Below are 22,147 nucleotides of genomic sequence, written 5' to 3'. Positions count from 1 at the left end.
AAAAGGTAGTGTGTGTGACGTAGTCAGCGTCGCACATGCGCCGGAGCCGATGGATTTCTACGGAAGCGCCGTCTGTCGGGATCAGTCAGGTCGCAGAAGTTCAGCCTCGAGGAGTTCTTACGTGCGCTCCCCCGGTTTCCACGCGATATTTCCTAATCCAAGAGTGTCCGATCGCAGCTACTCCGTGAAAAAGACGTGAGTACTTAGCCAAGGTCAAAGTTCCATGCGAAAGGTCAAGGAACTTTTAGATAGAATCGGTGAAAATCCGCAAATTCCAAGCCAGACGTGACGGCTCCTAGCAAAATGGCCGTTCACCATCTACAACAAACGGTTGTTTCACACTTTAATCGCCAAACAACCACCTCGACCTGTCACCAGCACCCCGATAACCCCCGGCTAACCCCTAAAATCTTCCTGTCCCCGGCGATTTTTATCCACTTCCGGTGACGTAGCTGTCAATAGTCGTTGGTCGATATCTGGGGGAAAAAAAGTTTTTTAAAAAGTCACTGCCAAACTTCGCGAGCGACCCGTGACCCGGAAGTGTCAAAAATTGATGTATTTTGGAAAACTTCATTTCGCGCCCCAAGATATTGAGCTTTTTTCTGCGACTCCGAACTCTTTCATAATAGATTAGTCCCCGATAGGGCCAATCGATTTTTTTTATTTTACCTGGACGATTCGCAGGAGACTTGATTTTTAGCCCCAGCGTTTCTGAAGTAACCGAGAAAAACTCCCCCCAAGGACTTTTCCTGTATCGTGTTTGTTGAGCTTTGATCAGCTGTCAGGGCTGTCAATTGGAGTGTTTGACAACCCTCGCCAGAAGTACTATATTTATTACTATCAATACAGGAGATTTGATCCCTGACTCTCTTCGAAAACCTTATATTGGCTAATTCGAGGTGAAGCGTTTTAAGAAAGTTAACCTAAAAAAAAAGTAAAAATCAATAAGAACTAAAAATCTATTCATCGAATCCACTGTGAGAGTAAAACTGTCTCAAATCAAGATAATGATTTCAATTGTTTTTCCAATTTGCTTAATTGTATTATTAGTGGTACAAATTCGTGATTGGTGTCGAACAAAAACCTGCTAATTGGATTGGAATGATTTCATTATGCTCGGGGATTTGCCTAATTGAATTTCCCGCAAGAAAAAAGAAGAGACGGTTAAAAAGAGGAACTGTGGAGACTAATAAAGCGGTCAATGATCTTTTTAATGAAATTTACTTGAAGCCCATTAGCGATGAGAAGCCGATAGGTTTTCACTTGGTCGAAATTTACCCGAACGACTTGAGTTTCATGGATACCGGAAGTCGTGTACCTGGTCAATACTAAATCCGCCAATGGGGTGAAAAGCTTTTGCAACAAGTGACGCAATTTATCGCTGGGCAACATTTCTTACATTTTTTGGGCCGCGCACTTTAATTTGCAAACAAGATGGAGGTTTTTCTAAGAATAAGCAAATAACATCGTGAGTCATTAGCCAGTGAGTAAAAATTACCAATGTTCTACAATTAATTTTTGTTTATTTTTTTTAAGTTCTGTTTTTTAATGGAAAGAGGAAATATATCAAGTGAAGGAGGTTGATGCATGAGTACAAGAGTGCAGCATCGGTGACTGGTATAGCGCTGGGAGCAAATCTAAGCATCTCGGTTATCGATTCGTACCGCGTCGCTGCGATAATGTCGTCGCGAGGCGCCCCGACGCCAGCGTCGCGAGTTTCAAGGTCTTATTTTGCTCGAGTTCCTTTTCTCCGTTGCTCCACCCAGGAGCCACGCGACTCTGTACAATGAGTGGATGAGGAAAGGGACATCGTGGGAGAGAGAGAGGGGGGGGGGGGGGAGGGGGAGTCACAAAGAGAGACAGAGAAAGAAGCTACTTGGCAGAGAAGTCGGTGAGAAAAGTCAATGCTCGTGAGAGCGAAATAAGCGAAGGCCGTGCGAAAGGAAGGGAACAGAATGCAAAAGGTACAAGGAAGCATCGACTCCCCTTATGTTACCAACGCCCTACCACTAAATTTATCTCATAAATGCCAAATTCTCAGCCGCAGAAACTGCCATCGTCTCTCTATCCTAAAAAAAAAACAGACGTGTCAGAGATCAAAATAATCCTCTCTCCTATATTAAGTACAGAAGCATTATTCATGGAAACGATTTTTTATGGTTTAAATAATTGGATAATCGTTAGACAAAAATTAAACGATTATTGTGGATCTCTCTCTCTCTCTCTCTCTCTCTCTCTCTCTCTCTCTCTCTCTCTCTCTCTCTCTCTCTCTCTCTCTCTCTCTCTCTCTCTCTCTCTCTCTCTCTCTCTCTCTCTCTTTCCGTAATGAAAATAGACTGTTGTCAGAAAAGTGAAAATAATTTTTCCTCTTATTTTTAATGCAGGAAAATTATTTACAGAAACGCTTTTTAATTGTTTAAACAATTGAGCAATTGTTAGAAATAATTATTATTGATATTGTTACTATGACGTCACGTGGTCGATGATTAGTCCAATTTGGAGTAATTAATGGAGAAAGGATGATTAGCACGTGTTGATATTATTGATAAACCGGTAAATTTCTTACCATGAATTATCAACAGGTTTCGAGTGGATCATGAGTCATAACTCTGATGACTGGATAGCTTATCCTTGCCATTTCGCTTACACACGTGTCCAGCTGCTTCTTTTTCATTCAAAACGTGCTTCTCTGGACGGTATTATTGCCAGCGGTGATTGCGTCACTTGAAAATAATAATCATTCTTTATAAGGGATGTTCCTCGAATCCTCGTTAGATTCAAATCTAGCAGAGAAGTTTTGGAAGTTTTTATACAAGTGCTTTAGGAAAAGAGAAAATTATTATTTCTATAAAATTAATTTTAAAAATTATCAGAAATGTGTGCAATCGCATCAAATCCAGCGAAGATTTTAGAGTTTTTAAAGTCAATGTAAAATAGTCGAAGTAGCAAAAATTTTTGTAAACTATACCAGGAAAAATTTGTAAAAGTTAATGACAATTATTTGTGCTCCAAGATTGTTTCCATTATATTGTATTTGAAATTTGCTTGCTTGGACTGTTACACAGCTCCTTAATATAAAATCTATAGAAATGTAGAATATTATTAGTTTTGTAAAATGAATTTTCACAATAATTAGATATTTTTGTAATAATAATCGAGTAATAATGATCAACTAATGTTAATTATAGTGGAATTTCATTATTTAATGATGCCATTAACGTCTGCTTCAACGTTGCATCGAATGGCAATTAATTAGGGATAAACGGTGATTAGTGCAGGATGTTAAAAATTCATAATGGGGAGAAGCTACTGTTGAATTTCTCACGTCGTAAAAATGCGAGTTAGCATGGTTAATGGTAGCCTGAGAAATGCATTTTGTTGGTAATTTGCCACTGGGACTATAGGGTTTCTATCTGTACTTTACAACAAAGTACCTTTCATTATTTGGAGCAGGCATAATTTATGCTTTACGAGCATCAAACACGTAAAAATTGTTTATGTTTGTGTGATTTTAGAAAAACATGTTTTATTTATTCACTGCATACTTTTGTTATTTTTTTTAGTCTTTGTATTTACTTTTTTTAATTTTACGAGTGGCTAAACTCTAACTAGGACTTTGGTTTGATAAAGGAAAAAAAATAGATTTCATAACAATGGAAATGAAAGAGTAAGGAGAATCGATGAACGAAGTGGAGCACGATACGAAAAATTATACTTTCCACGATCAGTGTCACCGGGATGGCAGAAGCCACAGAATATTGAGAACCTTTCGCGTTTTCTAGAAAGTGCAAAGTGGCCTCCCCCGATTCAGTTTGATCGATAAGATCCCCTTTCCTCGCGCGCGCGCGAGAGCGAATCCAATCTTCGTTTGGATTGCTTTAAAACCCCTGAAACAGGCACTCGAATCCTCGCCTAAATTATCCAAGAACTAATTCCAAAACCCCGTTTTCAGGATCTACCGATGGCAGATCATTAGAAGATTTTCACTCAGGAGCTGCCTGACTGGAGGATCTAGTCGCGCTCGAAACAAAAATCACCAGCAGGTATCAGCTTGGATTTACACACGAAGATCATGAAAATGGTGCTGTCTCAACGTCAGAGGGAGGAGTTGTAAGTATCGACCACAGAAAACTTACATGTGTAACGATAGGAATTTTTGAGTTTTAGGAGAGATGAGAAAAAATGTAAAATAGTGGATTTTGTTATGGAAGGAAAGGACGAGGATAGATATTGCTGCAAGTCATTTGTATCGATCAGAATGGATATTTTTGTCTTGGATTAAATTAACAAGGATTCATGATGGAAATCAAACGGAAAGGGTTTGAAGAGGAAGAAGAAGTCTGGGAGGGTGAGAAGAGGATTTGCAGGGGTGTTGAGCAGGCGCAGCTAGTCAGATCGATAACGGAGCGAGAAAGCTAGACTCGAGATGGCTGAAATGGTGGGGAGAAAAAGGTTTCATCGATCAGCCAGTCGCTCGACATCTGCTTTCCCCCGTCCTCCTCTTTTCACCACGTTGAAAGTCTCTTCACGATAGATAACTACCTTTCCATATCAATCAAAACTCAGCTATTTGCTGAATCGATTGCTAGAATTGTCAGGAGTTTGGCATTGTTTACATGAGAACCAGTTCAGAATGGCAAGAACTTACAGGAGATACTTAGGATCGTTGGAAATTATTACAGATGAGATGGTCTTGGTTGTCTCAAGGCACATGATGTTTGATGGTTGAAGGAGAGAGGGACTGATATTGGTAAAAATTTCAAACATGGAGCGTAATGTGTGGCTGATGGATAATGTAGGAAAAGAGGTCCATGAAGAACCACGTCGAAAGTTTCTCCACGATGGATAACTACCTTTTACATATCAGTCAAAAGTCAGCTATTTGCTGAATCGATTGCTAGGATTGCCATGAGTTAATCATTGTTCGCAGGAGAACCGATTCATGATTATAAGGACTCACACGAGGTTCCCAGAATCGTTGCGAATTGTTAAAGACGATGGTCTTGGGTGTCCCAAGGCACCTGCTGCTCGATGCTTGGAGGAAAGAGGGATTGATTTGTAAAAATTTGCAACATGGAACGTAGAATGTTGCTGGTGGATAATGTAGGAAACGAGGTCCATGAAAAGGTTGAATTCAACTGGAACGTGCTTGGAGGCGATTATATCTATGTGTTCGATGTAGAATCCACACAATGGATGTCTTAGACACGTTCGCTGGCTCGTTTAGGCACGTGGGAAAGAGATTGAAAGTCGGGCAGGGTGAAAGGCCTGAAGTCGGACGCTCGTCTCTATTCACCTGCCACCACGCGTGGTACTACCAAGTCGTACAGAACGCTCTCTTTCGCGCTTACGTATCTTTTAATAATGCCAAAAAAACGTTAATTTTTCTACCTTAAAGCTAGGAAAGCTTTTTGTTTCTATGAAAACTCCTATTGGGATATCATCCATTTTTAGAGCCGTTTCTTTGTCCTTTTTCATGGCCAAAGCCACTATAAACCATTCTCTTGTATCTCGAGTACCACGGAGAGACTATCTTTTTCCTGAAGAATTTTATCTCTCGTCTTCATCAATACCCTCCAGAACTTGACGCGTTATCTTCTTCCTGGATGCTACTCGCTGCGCGATCTTCTTTCTAGATTCTCTCAGACAACTCCAGCAGCCACGCATAATTTTTACAGAATCGTCGAGACGGTAGAAACCCATCGAATGGTTTTTGACCTGCATTGCAATCCAACAAAAAACTTATTACGCTTGCTTTAAATGTCGTAAAGTACTTTTACAGCACTGTGAAGCTCTTTACTTTCAAATATTTATTTTAATCTATCAATTTATCGTTTGTATTTATAGTAATTATTTTGATGCTTTTGTTATTCTTAATTTGTTATTTGTTATTCTATTTTTACTTCCGTACGTTCTTTTACTTTCTATTATCCAAGTTGTATTCAGTTTCACTATTTTTCTTGTAGTTTTCAAAATCCACGATTAATCCGTATCGCTGGTTCCAATTTCATGTATCCTAATGCAACTTATGTAATTAGAGCTTATCGTTGGCGGTGACGGGATAGAGAAAGAGAGAGAAAGATTATGATAGTTGGGCGTTCATAATTTATTCTTGCGTAGAATGCCAGCTGCTTTGCATATAAAAGCTTCTCTACCGGCCATAGTATGTTTACCTTGTACTTTATTGTGTATCATTAGCTTAGAATCTAGCACAGTCCGTGGCGTATTTATTGGCATGTATTTAAGAGAGATACGAGGGCGTAATTAATGGACTCTGTGGCACGGGTGATTGCGTCAGGCTTCATCTAGCTCGACCACTCTGTTTCTGTCGCTCAGTGCAATTTAATCATTCTGCATCTTAAGCCAGCTATTCAGTTTCTAAATGAAATTTAATAATTCTGCATTGATTCTATTATATCTATCTGTCTGAAGAAAATACATTAATCATGGACATTAAGATTGAATTTTTTTCTTTCTTATAGAAATAAGGCGATCGCAGATTATCTCAGTACTAACGGTTATCAGGATGCTCTGGAAGCATTCAAGAAAGAGGCTGATATGCCAGGTGAATTGGAGAGGAAATATGGTGGTCTCCTGGAAAAGAAATGGACCTCGGTCATACGGTTACAGAAAAAGGTATGATGTAAAAATAGAGATCAATAAGCTTGATAATCACCAAATGTATTAAACTACTAACAAAGGCTTGAAAATAATAATTATTTTTTTACCAGGTGATGGAGCTGGAGTCTAAACTCTCCGAAGCAGAAAAAGAATTTATTGAAGGAGCACCAACCAGAGGTAAAAGGTCACCTGCTGAATGGATACCAAGGCCACCAGAAAAATATTCTCTCACTGGACACCGAGCACCTATTAACAGAGTCATTTTCCATCCTGTTTTTAGTCTCATAGTATCTGCCAGTGAAGATGCTACAATTAAGGTGATTGAATCACATTTGAAAATTACATTATTTTTCTCTCTACAATAATATCACGACTTTTAGTCACGATTTATCAGAGAGTAAATAATTTTCTTGAGGCTAAAAGGTTAAAGTAATTCGTGCTATATGCTTCCTAGCTTTGAAATAAATGATTGATTGTATGTTTTTATTGTAAGGTATGGGACTTTGAGAGTGGGGAATACGAGAGGACGTTAAAAGGACATACGGACAGCGTGCAAGACGTGGCATTTGATGGTTCAGGGAAGTTACTGGCTTCGTGTAGCGCGGATATGTCCATAAAACTTTGGGATTTCACTCAGACCTTTGCCTGTGTGAAAACCATGCACGGACACGATCACAATGTGAACTCCGTAGCGTTTGTACCGCAGGGGGATTTGGTGGTGAGCGCATCCAGGGATAAAACAATAAAAATCTGGGAAGTAGCTACGGGATATTGCGTAAAAACCCTCACCGGACACAGGGAGTGGGTTAGGATGGCGAGGGTCAGTCCCTGTGGTGAATTAATAGCAAGCTGCTCTAACGATCAGACTGTTCGAGTTTGGAGTGTTGCAACTAAAGAGACAAAGGTACTAAATATACAAGAATTTATTATTATTTAATGGAAAAATGTCATCTTCAATTTTTGTCGATGAAACACTTGTAACGACCATCGAAGCTTCAAACAGAAAAATAAGTCCTCAGTTTGTAAAATGATTTAATGGTTTTTAGGTGGAATTAAGAGATCATGACCACGTCGTAGAATGCATTGCTTGGGCTCCAGAGACAGCCAGAGCGTCGATAAACGCAGCTGCAGGTGCCGATAACAAAGGAGCTCACGAAGGTCCTTTCTTGGCTTCCGGCTCACGGGATAAAAGTATCCGGATATGGGACGTTGGCGCTGGCGTTTGCTTATTTAGCTTGCTGGGACACGATAATTGGGTACGAGGCATTGTCTTTCATCCCGGTGGCAAATTTATCGTCTCCGCATCCGACGACAAAACCCTCCGGGTCTGGGACACTCGTAACAAACGCGCAATGAAGACCCTCGAGGCTCACGTACATTTCTGCACAGCCGTTGGTTAGTCTTGAATCTTGTTATTTTATATTTATTCATTGTTATTGCACCAATGCACCGTTAGAGAACAGGCCCTCTATTACTAACAACTAACTCTAATTTTTATCTTCCTATAGATTTCCACAAGAATCATCCATATGTGGTGACCAGTAGTGTAGATCAAACGGTGAAAATTTGGGAATGTCGCTAGTCAACCGGACAGGAATATTGTCTTTGCGACTTTATGTGTAGCAAACAACAACAACAAAATAGCGTCAAGAAGAAAAAAGAAACTCGAGAAAACAAAAAAATGTTAAACGGCAGAAAGAGTAAGCTGCTGCAAAAAAGCTATCGTACATACTATTATTATTAATATTAATATTACTACAATTATATACACATAAACACGTATGGTTAAGAAAGCTCTTTAATTATTTATAATAAAATATGATTAGTAATTATTAATATTATATATCGTTTTGCGGTAAAGCATACAAACAAAAAATTAAGAACGCTGCACTATTCGAGGAGAGCGAGTCCTTTGCTTTTTCCTTCATTCAATTCCTTCAGAGGTTATTTATTAAAGAAAAATAAATACGGAGATGCCCAGGAATCTTGAAGAGGACGCTGCCATGTTTTAATCTTGATTTATTCTTAACGTTAAGATAGCTTTCTAGACGTGACTAATGGGCTGAGCCTTAGCCTCAAGTATTGTACATATTTTTGCTTTTATTGCGTAGTGAGAGTCTTTCATTTTAAGCTATGTGGATATATATATATTTTATTTCCCTTTCATTCCCCTTGGATTAATTTCACCAACCCTCTTTCCACTTGTACATGAGTCTTTTGTAAGTTACAGCATTGGAAGAGAATTAATTGTCCTTTTCGAGTAAAAAATGTAAACGATTCTTTACCTTATAATTAATAATTGTTAAATTTAAAAGTGAACAAAACTTTTTGAATGATATTTTAGAATTTTATATATGATTACAAAGTTTTCTGTTGACCGAATAACTTTACTAAAATTTATTTTTTAAAAATTCCCTTCTCTTTCTCTCTATATATAAATATATTTCTCTTCCTCCTTCCCTTTCATTATTTCTCTTTCTATCTCTCTCTCTCTCTCTCTCTCCTCGATTGTATCTGACAAATTGAAACAAAGCTGCTCCTTTACTTATATATATTATGCATGACTATCCGATATTAAAAAAGAAGATGCAACGTCACTTAATCGATTGTCAATATTTGGTATTAACGAGAATTTTGCTAATGATTGGTATAATACCGAGTGATTAGTACGTAGAATTGTGAATTGCTACTGTACACCCGTTGCAAGTCATACTTAGGAGTCATGTCTGATTTATTATTGCATATAAGCTGTAAAATAAACAATCGTAGAAACAGAAAAATGAGCCGCAATCAGTTCAAGCTTAAGCGACTAATTACCGAAGAGTATTTTATCCTCCCCTTAATTTAATCCGTTCTATTCTAGATTTCTCTTGTCGACGATTACTTTCCTACTTTATATTTTAAATTTGGTTTTTGTGGTATGTCATCAATATATCGATGCTAATTCATATAAAAATATTATATTTATAATTTCAACAAAAAATAATAGAAAAAAGTTTTGCGAAATTAATTTTTGTTAACTCGAGTTTAATTTTAGGAAGAGGCATTTAATAATCTTTGTGTTATTCTCCTTGGAAAAATAATTCGACCCAGCTTACGTCCTATAAACGTGCATTAATAATAATAAAACTAATAATAATAACGATAATCAATAGGAAAGTAACGTGCGAAACTGCAAATTTAATGTAACAGTCAAGAGAAACCTTGCGAAAAGAGCGAAAGGTGTTTTTGTTAGCTCAAGTTTCCCTAAGATGGTAATAGCCGTAATTGTTAGCTCTTGTCATCATTATATAGTATAACACACAGACAAAGTAGATAAAAAAAGGTAAACTGTGCAGCAAGTATGTTTAATACTAATACAAAAATGGAACAAGATTGATTATTAAAGAAATTGGCAGCCGTAAGCAGTATCAAATTTACTATTCCGTGCTTGTGATTTATTTGCAGGTTGTACATTATTCTAAGTCCTTTCTGATTTTTATCTCTATACCGTGGTTTAGATAGAGCTGCTCTTAAGAGATAATTATCGATGTGGTACTAAATTATTTTCGTGGTAAATAAATGAACTTCTCACTTCAACATTTGACTTATTATTCTTAGGTTAATCACAATCAAAGAAAGAAAACTCAAATTGCGATTGAAATTATAAGACGCTGACTGCAATACATATACTATGTATAATATTTTTAAATAAGTCATGAAAAAAAAATATACTGTATAAATTTAGGATCATATTTTGAGTTATTTACTCCAATTCCACACAATTCAAATATTTAATTTGAGGTATATACGAAACCTGCTGTATCGACGCGACGAATCCAACAAAAAATAATGACGCAGTTATTACTATTTTCAAATTTTTTCCGGTGGTTTATAACAACGAGTTCAGCCACTTTAAGTTGGTGGTACCGTACTAAATAGGTTTATTTGGCTATAAGTACGAAACAAATTTTGCGCATTTGAAAATCCACAATATTGCTAATTATCGATAAATGTAATGAATCTTTCACTGATCTGCAGAACTGGTAGGAAACTCTAATTCTTATTCAGAAAGGACAAAGTCATGGTTTAGGTTAAACAATCGTTTAAAAGAATTTTTATGATTATATATATATATATGTAGGTGTGATTTATAGCCAAAGTTTTTATTATTTATTATCTTGTAATTATCATAATCATCATGATAACTGATGAAATTATGCCATTAACTTTGCCTGACACCCAAAATGCTGATGGCTTAAGTCAGTCGCAAGATTCTCAACCTGTCCCAATCATCTGGGGTAGATTATGCCCAAACAATTTGACCTTAAAGACTATGGGTATGGTATCTTTTGTACTTTTCGTTATTCTTTCTTTTTTATTTTCGTAAGATGTTTCTATTTTTCAGAAATGATTAAGGATGAATATACCATGGGCCGGTCAGATAGCTGTGATATTTGTTTTACGAAAGATAACATAAAGCCTAAATGGCTTGGAGTGATAAGCAAAGTACACTGTAAAATAATTAAGGAGAGAATTATTAACGGGAACAATGATGATATTGTTGTGTATCTAGAAGATACAAGCCAAAATGGAACTTTTGTTAATAAAGTTTTAGTAGGAAAGGGAAAAAGGATACTTTTGGAGAGCAATGATATTATATCTTTAGCTCAACCTGTTTTTGCAGGTAAATCACTGGTGAAATGATTTAATTACTTTTTATTTTATAAGACTTAAAAATTTGTCTTATTTTATTGAATTTTATTTTTAGTTTATGTTTTTATGAGTACAAAAGCGTTTGAAGGAAATGACTTGCCTCCAGAATTAAGATGTAAATATGCTGTGTCTAGAAAATTGGGATCTGGTGCTTGCGGAGAAGTAAAAATGGTTTTTTCTAAAATTGGTTGCAAGAGGTTTGCTATGAAGTCAATAGTAAAGAGAACATTCTCGAGTGGTCCAAGGAATTTACTGAATGATCCTGAAAAAATTATGAACGAAGTTAAAATTTTGAAGACATTGAAACATGTAAGGATTTTATTTGATTTGGTGACTTTATATTTTAAATCCTAAAATTATATAAACCAAATTTTAGCCATGCATAATAAAAATGGAAGAAATAGTGGACACACCACGAACAGTTTACATAGTGCTGGAATTAATGGAAGGAGGTGAGCTTTTTGACAGAATAAAAGGGACAAATGGTTTGCCAGAGCCAATAACTAAAATATTTTTTTATCAAATGGTATTGGCTGTACGTTACCTGCATGAACGTGGAATTACACACAGGGATTTGAAGGTAAATTATAATAATTAAAACATAAATCAAAAAAGAAAAAATTATTTACTTTTATAAATTGATATAGCCAGAAAATATATTGCTAGCAGACAATGCAGAGGTAACCTTAATAAAAATATCAGATTTTGGATTATCAAAACTAGTGGATGCTGAAACTATGATGAAAACTTTTTGCGGTACTCCACTGTATGTAGCACCAGAGATTTTGAAAACCCATGGACGTGGTGCTTATACAAGCCAGGTAAATGAACTTGAAAAATTAATAATTTTTTGGATTTTTATTATTATTAAAATCTAACAGGTTGACATATGGAGCTTGGGTATAATATTATATGCCTGCTTGAGTAGTGCAATGCCATTTTCAATAAATGATCAAAATAAGGGTTTGCAAGAACAAATATTAAGCGGGCGTTTTTGTTTTCCCCATAGTAAATTTGGCAAAATAACTTACAGGGCAAAAGAGCTGGTAAAAATGACTTTTTTAAATTTTAAGCTGAGAAAAGATGCAGAAAAAGATCTTGATTAAAAAATAATTCTTATTTTAGATAAAACGAATGTTAACTGTAGATCCGAAGAAAAGGGCGACAATTAATCAAGTTCTGTTGGATCCTTGGTTGAAAGATCGTAGTATGCAAGATGTAGTTCACGATTTAATGAGAAATAAACTAGGTGAGAATTTTGGTCCCCTCATAGATCTTGGCGCCAAATATAATAATAATAAATTAAATGAAATTGAGACATGCAAGACTGTAATTAAAAGACCGCGATTCAAATAACACTTAAAGCTGAAAGATTTATTTGTTTAAATATTATGCATTGGAGTATCCACTTTTAGTACAAATTGTATGTAACAAGTTTGCGTGATATATAATATAAAACTATAGATTTTTAATAAAAAATTAAGTTAGACATTTTTCAGGAAAATATGCTAGATTGTTATTACAAAATAAAAATGATCAACATTTCTTATCTTTCTGTGATTTCGGCGAGTTGTCGTAATCTGGTTTTTCTTTTTTTGCCAAGCCAGTTACCAGTCGCTTCAACTCAGCTATTGCTTTTCCAGGATTCAATTCCTGGTAAAAATAATTTTTTAGATTTTAAACAGTATTTTAGAATTAAGAAAAATAACTAATAAATTACTTTGGGGCATGTTTTCGTGCAATTAAAAATTGTTTGACATCGGAAAACCGAAAAGAAATCTTCCAGCTTCGACAATCGTTCTTTATGAGCTAGGTCTCGAGAATCTATAATCCACCTATAAGCCTTAAAGAATTTAATATTACTTTAAAATGTACTTGACTATCACTAAGAAGAAATATTCTTATTAAAACGTGATTACAATAAAGTGACATTTTATATGGCAAATCGGTGTCTTTCTTTAATTATTTAATATTGACAAATACCTGCATCAAAGTGGCAGGGCCCATATATTTATTTCCAAGCCACCAGTATGGAGGGCAAGCAAAGCTGCAGCAGCCACAGAGGACACATTCATAGAGCCCATCTAGCTTTTCTCTTTCTCTTGGGCTTTGTAAAAGCTCATGCGAATACTTAGAATCACTTTCACCTGGTCGTTTTAACCAAGGGTCAATTTTTTTGTACTGTTCAATGAAGAAAGTCATATCCGTTACTAAGTCTTTGATGACATAACAATGAGGCAGAGGGTAAATAACTAAAGGCTTTGTGAAGGATTTCAATGTTCTGAAAAACAAAAATTTGAATCGCTGGTACTTTTGAATATTTTTATAAGTCAATATTCTACAACAAAATTACGTGATGCAGGCCAGAGTATTAACTCCGTTGATATTCATGCCGCAACTTCCACAAATTCCTTCTCTGCAAGATCGACGAAAAGTCAGGCTACTATCAAGCTTCGCTTTGACATAAATTAGAACGTCTAAGACCAGTGGACTTGGACCACATTCATTTAGGTCAACTTGAAAATTTTGCATATAAGGTTTTTTATCAGATTTTTCAGGATTCCAGCGATAGATTCTAACTGGAATTAGTTTTTGGTCTTTCTTCGGTTTTTTTTCCTAATAAAATTATTAATTACAAGAAAAATGGGCGATAAAATTTCATAAAAGAAGGAATTGTATTGTAAACAAAAATAAAAAAAAGATCAGTTGATAGATATTATTTCATACAACAACTTCGTCAGGACATTCTTGACATTGGGTATCGCATTTTGATGAAAATTCCAGCTTTGTCACAAGGTGCCTTAGGGATTTCTGGCGAAAAATGTTGATTTTCTTAAAAAACATGCTTATATACTTCCAAATTTTTTTTTTCTCTATCACAAATATTATTTCCAACGTTTGGTTAATTATTTTGGGAAGATGCTTGCCCCCTGCAGTCTTTAATTCTCTAATCTAACTTAATACAATTACGATTCGTAAACAGAACGTCAACTCTATTAACCATTTGCGTAATTTGTTTTCATTTAAGAATCTGATTATAAAAAAACAAGTGAAGAAAACGCATAAATGTAAATAAATTACTGTGAAGTGAATACGTTCAATAACATTTAGTTCTGAAGTCTGAGAACTACCGCTAGTAAAGTACTAATACAATCATAATGTAGGGAGATTGTATTGCAATATATGTATAAGAAAACGTACTCCCAAAAATGCTAAATGTTACCGATAGATAACGCTGTTAGTATGCATATGCATTACTACACATTCTCACTTCACTGTTTCTGTATTAGTACTTTACTAGCGTATAATGTTAAGATAAAATGAATTCTTCAATTATTTTCTAAAAAGTTTTAAAAATTAATTTTTAAAACTTAATTGTTAAAATAATTAAGTTTGTTATGACGAAAACGATAAAAATATGATCTGCTAGAATTTTTAAACACTTTACTGAATAGGATTAAATTATATTATTGGGATTATTGTTGTAAATAATAATGAAAGGATCTTGGCAATTGCTGGTAGACCTATCAAAGGTTATGAATGTTATCACAAAGATAAAAGGTTACGATTGAATTAATCTTGAGAAATTTTTGTTATTTCAGGTTTGATTGGCTAATATTTAGTCACGTGAGTATGTCTTTGGGGCAGTGTTGCAAGAAAGCGAGAATTCGGAACCCCCACTTTAACTCTATTGTGCTTACCAGTATAGGGGATGGGAGTCATGGTGGGAATATCGAATTCCCGCTTTCTTCCAACACGGCTTTAGGGGCCTAAGCAACTCACAATTTCGTGGTAATTTCTTTCTCCTACTATGATTCCTACGAGTTCACCAGCGTGTAGCATTTAAAATTCATAGTGGGCGCACGAATTTCCCGTTACATCGCAACTTTAGGCCTAAGTGAAGTAATTTGTTGAATCAGTTCGCAGTTATAAAACGTTAATATCATCACCCTAAACTTACCCTACAATTCTGTGAAGAAAATACCTGTTGCATGTAAATACTATTAATAGTAATAAGAAGTTACTGCAAATAACAAATCTATCAACAATAAATAGTAAAAGGAGTTAACTTCATTTAGTTTTCAATAAATATTTTATTATTAATTGTACAATATTGTAAATATACAAAATTAAGTAAAAAGGTGAGTGAAACAAGGAAGGATTTATTAACCCTTTGAGTGCTGATTAAATTTGGATATGCGACCCCAGAGGCTGACAAGGTTTTTTGGAAAATAATGAATTTCTAATCTAATACTGACACGAAAGTAAAAGTTTGTATCCGAAATTCCTAACAAGGACGTCAAAAGGGCCATGACTCCATTTGGCGTCATCAGCCTCCCGCTAGCGAAGCAAATGACGACAATTGGCGTCATCAGCACTCAAAGGGTTAATGTAAATCAATTATTATAAATGGAAATTCAATCTTTTATATTTAACAAGTTTAGAAATGGGTCAGCATACAGTTTTGGTAATTGGTGGTGGAGGCAGGGAACATGCTATTTGCTGGAAACTCTCACAGTCATCAGAAGTGAAAAAAATCTTCATTGCACCTGGTAATACAGGAATAGAGGGTGTAGAAAAAGTTTTACTAGTTTCTATTAATGTTAAGAATAATCAGGTATTTATTTTATGTTTGCATGATTCGCTTGTCATAATTTCATATTGGTGTTTCATATTAGCTAAACACCTTTGTTATAAATCTTGAATTATTTTTTGTTAGGAGGTAGCAGAATGGTGTAAAATGAACAGTGTGGACCTAGTTGTTGTGGGACCTGAAGAGTTTTTAGGTAGGGGATTGGCAGATGAATTGGAAAAGAATAACATATTATGTTTTGGACCTAAACATGCACCAGCTCAAATAGAGACTGACAAGGATTGGGCCAAAAGTTTTATGGATAGACATAATATTCCTACAGCTAGATGGAAAGGATTCACAAACACAGAAGAAGCAAAGAATTTTGTTAAAAAGTACAATTTATACGAAATTGATTTGAAATTCTTAAAATGAATTTTTTCTATTACTTTATAAACTTTTAGTGCACCTTTTAAAGCACTAGTTGTAAAAGCTTCCGGATTAGCTGCTGGTAAGGGAGTAGTAGTGGCAAAAGATAATGAAGAAGCCTGTAAAGCTATTGATGAAATGTTGGGAGATAAAATATTTGGAGTAGCTGGAGAAACAATTATTATTGAAGAACTTTTGGAGGGAGAAGAAATTTCAGTACTGGCTTTTACAGATGGTACATATTTTATGTTTTTTTAAAAAGATTGTAAGTGATATTATAAGATAAATTTTTAATTAAAAATTTTCTAAATTTAGGTAAAACAGTTGTACCTATGCTATCAGCACAGGATCATAAAAGAATTTTTAATGGAGACAATGGGCCTAATACAGGTGGAATGGGTGCATACTGCCCCTGTCCACTACTAAATGAAACAGAATACAAATCAGTAACAAAAAATATTTTACAAAAGGCTGTATATGGTTTAAAAAAAGAAAATATTCCATTTACTGGTATTTTATATGCTGGGTTGATGTTAACTGAAGATGGACCAAAAACTTTAGAATTTAATTGCAGATTTGGAGATCCTGAAACACAAGTTATATTACCATTGTTAAGATCTGATTTATTTAAAATAATGCAGGTGAATTAGAGTCAAATCCTACAAATCCTTTAAATAAATGTAAATTTTGTTTTAACAAAGACCATATAAAATAATTTTTAGGCTTGTTGTAATGGAACTCTAGATGAATCTTTAGTATCTTGGGAAAAAAGATTATTTACAGTTGGTGTAATTTTGGCTTCTCGTGGATATCCAAGCTCATCTTCAAAAGGTCAGGTGATATCAGGAATTGAAGAAATTTCCAAAAAACCAAACTACTATGTTTTCCATAGTGGAACTTCCTTATCTCCTAAAGGCGAAGTTTTAACTAATGGTAAAATATTTACTATTAAACTTTTTAGTTCTAGTTGGAAAAAATATAAAAGATTATTTTTAATTTTTATAGGTGGAAGAGTATTAATCACGGTAAACGCATCGCCAACATTAGCATTAGCTACAGCCAAAGCTACATTAGCTGCCCATAGTATTTCCTTTGATGGAAAACAATTCAGAACTGACATAGCACATAAAGGAATTGCTAGGTAAATTAGAGTAATTTTAGAAATAAGAGTAATCGTAGTAAATAATTTGATATAATATGTTATGAAACAGATCTATTTTAAATCATGGAGAAACTACCTATAAGAGTAGTGGAGTAGATATAGAAGCTGGAGACTCCTTAGTTTCTGCTATTAAACCAGTAGCAGCTTTCACTAAACGTCCTGGAACTTTGGGATCCCTCGGAGGTTTTGGTGGTTTATTTGACACAAAAGCTGCCAACTATAAAGATCCATTGCTAGTTTCTGGCACAGATGGTGTTGGAACTAAATTAAAAGTAAATAATAACCTATGAAATTTCTCACTAAAATTTATAGATTCAATTGCAATTTAATTTTTAGATTGCCTTTGAATGTAACAAGCATGACACTGTAGGCATTGATTTGGTGGCAATGTGTGTAAATGATATTCTTGCACATGGTGCAGAACCATTATTTTTCTTAGATTATTTGGCATGTGGACATTTGGATATCGTCACTGCTATAAAAGTAATAAACGGAATAGTGGAAGGATGTAAGAGAGCAGGTTGTGCTTTGGTAAATAAAAAACGAAATTAATTTACTATTGATAATAACACAAAGCTCATGTGATATAAAGAATTATTTTTAAGATTGGTGGTGAGACTGCAGAAATGGCAGATATGTATCCAAATGGTGAATATGATTTAGCAGGATTTGCAGTTGGCGCTGTGGAGAGAGACGAATTGCTCCCAAATATACAAAGCATAGAACCTGGTGATCTTGTGATCGGTTTGCCATCTAGTGGAGTTCATAGCAATGGCTTTAGTTTAGTCAGAAAGGTTTTGAAAACTGCTAATAAGAGATATTCCGACGTTGCTCCATTTTCTGAAAAAACTCTTGGTATATGGAGATGTTTAACTATCTTTTAATCTATCAATGTAGCATTATGTTTATTTATCTAATTTAAAGTTCTATTTCAGGCGAAGTTCTATTGGAGCCTACAAAAATTTATGTAAAAGGAGTAATTCCTGCACTAAGAACGAATTTGGTTAAAGCTTTTGCACATATTACTGGAGGAGGTCTTCTGGAAAATATTCCAAGAATCTTGCCAGAAAATATTGGAGTCACCTTGGATGCTAAGAATTGGAAGGTTTTACCTATTTTTAGTTGGTTAGCTGCTGTAGGAGGAATTGGTACACAAGAGATGCTGAGGACATTCAATTGTGGTATTGGTGGAGTTTTAATTTGTTCAGAGAAAGATAAAAGTATAGTGATGGAAAAGTTAGTAGAAGAAAATCCTGTTGTAATTGGGAGAGTCAATTCTTGCTATGAAGGAGAACAGATTAGAGTTAAAGTAAAACACTTTGAATGTGTTTTGGAAATAGATATGAGAAAGTATGTGCCGAGCCTTGTCGCTTCTCTAGCTAAGCCAAAGAAAAAAGTTGGTGTACTAATATCAGGGAGTGGTACGAATCTCCAATCTTTGATCAATGCTACTCAGGATCCTAGCCAGCACATTGGAGCTGAAATCGTTTTAGTAATTTCCAATAAAGCAGGGGTTGAAGGGTTGAAACGTGCTGAGAGAGCTGGTATCCCAACAATGGTAAAGATAATCTTCAAAAATTTTATTCCTAATCTACCCAATATCAATTAATTGATAATGAAAATTATATAGTGTTTAATTATTTTAATTTCACTTGGTTTACTTTAAATTTTTATAATTAATTGAATATTACTTGACTTAACATAGGTCATTAAGCACACCAATTATCCAAATAGAGAAAGTTTTGATTCGGTAATGACAGAAAAATTAGAAGCTTATGGAGTGGAGATAGTTTGTCTTGCTGGATTTATGAGGATTTTATCAGAGAAATTTGTAAAACATTGGAAGGGTGCCTTATTAAATATTCATCCATCTCTATTACCATCCTTCAAAGGTGCAAATGCGCACGAAGATGTTCTGGCTGCTGGGGTTCGTGTTTCTGGATGTACAGTTCATTTTGTTGAGGTAAACAGTATTTATAAAAATGAATATTTATTTCTTTAAGGGCCTATGTACTTACTGCAATAATTTTGTTCTAGGTGGACATTGATGCTGGTGCTATTATAGAACAGGAAACAGTTCTAGTTTATCCTAATGACACTGTGGAAACTCTTCAAGAACGCGTAAAGACTGCAGAACATCGTGCGTTTCCGCGAGCTTTAAAACATTTGGCCACAGGAAAATTAACTTTGAAACCAAATGGAACTATACAATGGAACTGATATATTATTTACATCTTATCAGCAATGTAACTAAGTTATATCGTAACATTTGTTATGATAATCTTATGGGTTAAAAAGCTTACTTTTTAAAGAACATATTGATAAAATCGAAGAGCGTATAATTCTTGCTTTGGTATTGTTTTGTACAGTTTTTATAATTAATTGTATTTTTTATTAAAGTTTTTTCAGGAGACTTTGATAATATTTCCCGGGCTATTACCTCCAGATTAATATGAATCATTTGTTTCTGAAGTAAAGGAACTAATAAATTATACTTATCTATTTTTTTATTAATTTGATTTTCTAAAAATCTATAGCTTTCCACAATTACCGCCCATTTGGATTGTTCTTCTGAATTCAATGGTTCTGGGTTGAAATTATTTCGCATATTCGACAAATTATTCTTAATCTCTTGCGTACTGTCCCGTATTTCTTTAGACAATTGAATCCATTCTGGTGTAAATCCATTATCGATTAATACCTTAAAAAATAGTTAGTAAAACTAAAATAATTTTTTGACAATTTTAATCATTAAAAATGTTATTTTACTTGATTGAGTTTGTGGGTCACAAAATCGACGTAAGGGTTTTGAGAGCTGGAGTTATTCTTTAAAGGCTTACCCTTGCCGGGTAAATCATTAAATTCTCCCTTATTCATTGCTTCTTGAATTAAATCTTCTACAAGACGGTCCATTCCATAACGGGTCTTTATATCCTTAGCATGTTTTTTATCAATACCAACCAAAGTATTGCACTCAGCTGCTTGAATCTTTTTCATCCTGTGTTCTAAAATATTATCTACAGCTTTTTGAGCCTTTTCTATCATATATTGTTTTTGACGTTTGCTTGGAGTTCCTATTCCTACATTATAACTTAAATAGTGACGGTGCTGAGGAGCTGTGTGCTGATTTAATTAAATAATATATTAATAACTAAAATATAAAATCACAAATTTATTATATTTACCTTTATGTCAAACTCCTCAACATCATTTTCAATGTGCTGCATTTCTCTTTCTTTAAATCTAATTTTTTGAATTTCTCTATATGCTCTCTCAATCTGTAAATACACTTTATAATGAAAGTCCAATTTCATGGATGTGTCTTTAGAATTATTCAACATTACCTCAGAAAATTTATTGTCACTTGCTTCTGATGTTCCACTATCAGGATGAAAACGCTTAGCTAAATATACAAAAGCCAATCGTAAGGTTTCATCATCACAGTCTTCCCGCACTCCCAAAATATCATATAATCTCTAAATAAAAACAAAAAATTATTATGTAATTTTTTTATAAATAATCATTTTTAAATTTACCCTAATGGAAGCTTTTGAATAATGATGCTTGTATCTTACAAGCAAGTTGATACCAGAATAAAAGCATAGAATATTCTCCAATAATTTCCAAGGGTAAAAATTAGTCATATTGTTACTTATATCTTTTCTCAAAAGTTATCGTTTCGTTACTTTACTATTAAATAATAATAATAATAATAAATACATGGAACATATAACAATTCATCATCTTTTAATTATTTTACAAGAAACATCAGTCATTATCATTTTTAGGTTATAGTCACATTGTTTATGTAATAGTAATAAACACGCGTGAACTTGACCCCGTATACTCAGGAATTTCTTGATTACATCAATGTATGTACACGTATGTTACCTGAATGGGAGGGGGTTTTCAGGCCAGAAAAGCGGTTAGCGAAGCTAAATTGATATGTAGACTGTAGAGTGTAGAGGGACAAAGATCGGCCGCCATTATGATTGTAAATAGTTATAGCACATAATAATATTATATCATTTATGTGTTATATCCGTTATATCTACCTACAAGCAAGATGGCGGTCAGCCTTTTTCTCCCACCACTTTGGCTTCACTCTCGTAGGTATGTATGTATGTATGAACATGTTTTGCTAGCCTATTTCCATCGTGTATACATATGTATGTAGAAAAGCGTTTTTATAAGTAAAGCAGCATCTTCAGCGCTATCCTAGTGCTAAGGTGTGAATATGCTCGGTCCACCTGTGCTGTAAATGCTGTAATTTGCTGAATTTGGAATGCCGACCGCTGATTGATTATAAGAATGCAGATAGCCAATTAGCAATCACCATTTCAATTACAAAACGATTCCAGGGCTATAGAGACCGTGCACACCAACACAATGATATCGAAGTGTCAATGTATAACTGTATACGTATAAATAAATTACACTCAAAAACTGCGAAAATTGACCGATAGTTTGCGCTGATAGTATGCATATACAGTATACACCAATATACATTCTTAATAATTCTTATCTCACTGTCATTTTGCTAGTGTGCACGGTCTCTATTCCGGTATTTGGACCATCCGCAGGACGGGATTGTTCATTGACAACTTACTAAGCAAACAATAGCACCTGATTGGCGTAGTCCTAACGCTCTAAACCAATTAGATGCG

General features: G+C 34.7%; 5 protein-coding genes across 10 annotated transcripts; 3 read left to right on the top strand and 2 right to left on the bottom strand.

The window, feature by feature from the left end:
* Window positions 1-50: 50 nt before the first annotated feature.
* On the top strand, window positions 51-10,355 carry Lis-1 (LisH and WD40 domain-containing Lis-1). The gene is made up of 7 exons (XM_066738126.1): window positions 51-195; window positions 3,953-4,110; window positions 6,483-6,636; window positions 6,732-6,938; window positions 7,115-7,525; window positions 7,668-8,016; window positions 8,130-10,355. The coding sequence occupies exons 2-7, from the start codon at window positions 4,073-4,075 to the stop codon at window positions 8,201-8,203; spliced, it is 1,233 nt and encodes a 410-aa protein (XP_066594223.1). The 5' UTR covers window positions 51-195; window positions 3,953-4,072; the 3' UTR covers window positions 8,204-10,355.
* Window positions 10,356-10,500: 145 nt separating this feature from the next.
* lok (ovarian-specific serine/threonine-protein kinase loki) lies at window positions 10,501-13,169 on the top strand. 2 transcript variants are annotated; one of them, XM_066737702.1, is made up of 8 exons: window positions 10,501-10,646; window positions 10,745-10,940; window positions 11,009-11,287; window positions 11,372-11,625; window positions 11,693-11,896; window positions 11,964-12,137; window positions 12,198-12,362; window positions 12,442-13,169. In XM_066737702.1, exons 2-8 carry the CDS (start codon window positions 10,802-10,804, stop codon window positions 12,670-12,672), a joined length of 1,446 nt encoding a protein of 481 aa, XP_066593799.1. In that variant the 5' UTR covers window positions 10,501-10,646; window positions 10,745-10,801; the 3' UTR covers window positions 12,673-13,169. The 2 variants fall into 2 exon arrangements, with proteins under 2 accessions (XP_066593799.1, XP_066593800.1); XM_066737703.1 differs by having other exon boundaries at window positions 10,501-10,940; window positions 10,992-11,287.
* LOC136779832 (succinate dehydrogenase [ubiquinone] iron-sulfur subunit-like) lies at window positions 12,835-14,442 on the bottom strand. The gene is made up of 5 exons (XM_066737704.1): window positions 14,044-14,442; window positions 13,670-13,932; window positions 13,300-13,597; window positions 13,037-13,159; window positions 12,835-12,969 (listed from the first exon to the last, which is right to left on the bottom strand). Exons 1-5 carry the CDS (start codon window positions 14,158-14,160, stop codon window positions 12,853-12,855), a joined length of 918 nt encoding a protein of 305 aa, XP_066593801.1. The 5' UTR covers window positions 14,161-14,442; the 3' UTR covers window positions 12,835-12,852.
* Window positions 14,443-15,019: 577 nt separating this feature from the next.
* Gart (trifunctional purine biosynthetic protein adenosine-3 Gart) lies at window positions 15,020-19,893 on the top strand. Of its 3 annotated transcripts, none has more exons than XM_066737802.1 (13): window positions 15,028-15,458; window positions 15,762-15,934; window positions 16,037-16,284; window positions 16,354-16,553; window positions 16,634-16,959; window positions 17,041-17,251; window positions 17,324-17,459; window positions 17,530-17,752; window positions 17,817-18,011; window positions 18,086-18,335; window positions 18,416-19,038; window positions 19,186-19,443; window positions 19,518-19,893. In XM_066737802.1, exons 2-13 carry the CDS (start codon window positions 15,764-15,766, stop codon window positions 19,698-19,700), a joined length of 3,024 nt encoding a protein of 1,007 aa, XP_066593899.1. In that variant the 5' UTR covers window positions 15,028-15,458; window positions 15,762-15,763; the 3' UTR covers window positions 19,701-19,893. The 3 variants fall into 3 exon arrangements, with proteins under 3 accessions (XP_066593901.1, XP_066593899.1, XP_066593900.1); XM_066737803.1 differs by having other exon boundaries at window positions 15,757-15,934; XM_066737804.1 differs by lacking the exons at window positions 19,186-19,443; window positions 19,518-19,893 and having other exon boundaries at window positions 15,020-15,458; window positions 18,416-18,716; window positions 18,821-19,001.
* On the bottom strand, window positions 19,681-21,345 carry LOC136779889 (dnaJ homolog subfamily C member 28). Of its 3 annotated transcripts, XM_066737810.1 has the most exons (6): window positions 21,017-21,345; window positions 20,825-20,956; window positions 20,666-20,758; window positions 20,250-20,603; window positions 20,032-20,181; window positions 19,681-19,947 (listed from the first exon to the last, which is right to left on the bottom strand). In XM_066737810.1, the coding sequence occupies exons 1-6, from the start codon at window positions 21,122-21,124 to the stop codon at window positions 19,780-19,782; spliced, it is 1,005 nt and encodes a 334-aa protein (XP_066593907.1). In that variant the 5' UTR covers window positions 21,125-21,345; the 3' UTR covers window positions 19,681-19,779. The 3 variants fall into 3 exon arrangements, with proteins under 3 accessions (XP_066593907.1, XP_066593906.1, XP_066593905.1); XM_066737809.1 differs by having other exon boundaries at window positions 19,681-20,181; window positions 21,056-21,344; XM_066737808.1 differs by having other exon boundaries at window positions 19,681-20,181; window positions 21,017-21,343.
* Between the last annotated feature and the right edge of the window lie 802 nt (window positions 21,346-22,147).

This window comes from Prorops nasuta, unplaced genomic scaffold, assembly GCF_024137725.1.
Source record: "Prorops nasuta isolate Cenicafe-Biocafe unplaced genomic scaffold, Cenicafe_Pnas_1.2 PNAS00018, whole genome shotgun sequence".
NCBI lineage: Eukaryota > Metazoa > Arthropoda > Insecta > Hymenoptera > Bethylidae > Prorops > Prorops nasuta.
The sequence above is the reverse complement of the archived record's forward strand: the minus strand, read 5'-3'. Positions and strand labels throughout refer to the sequence as shown.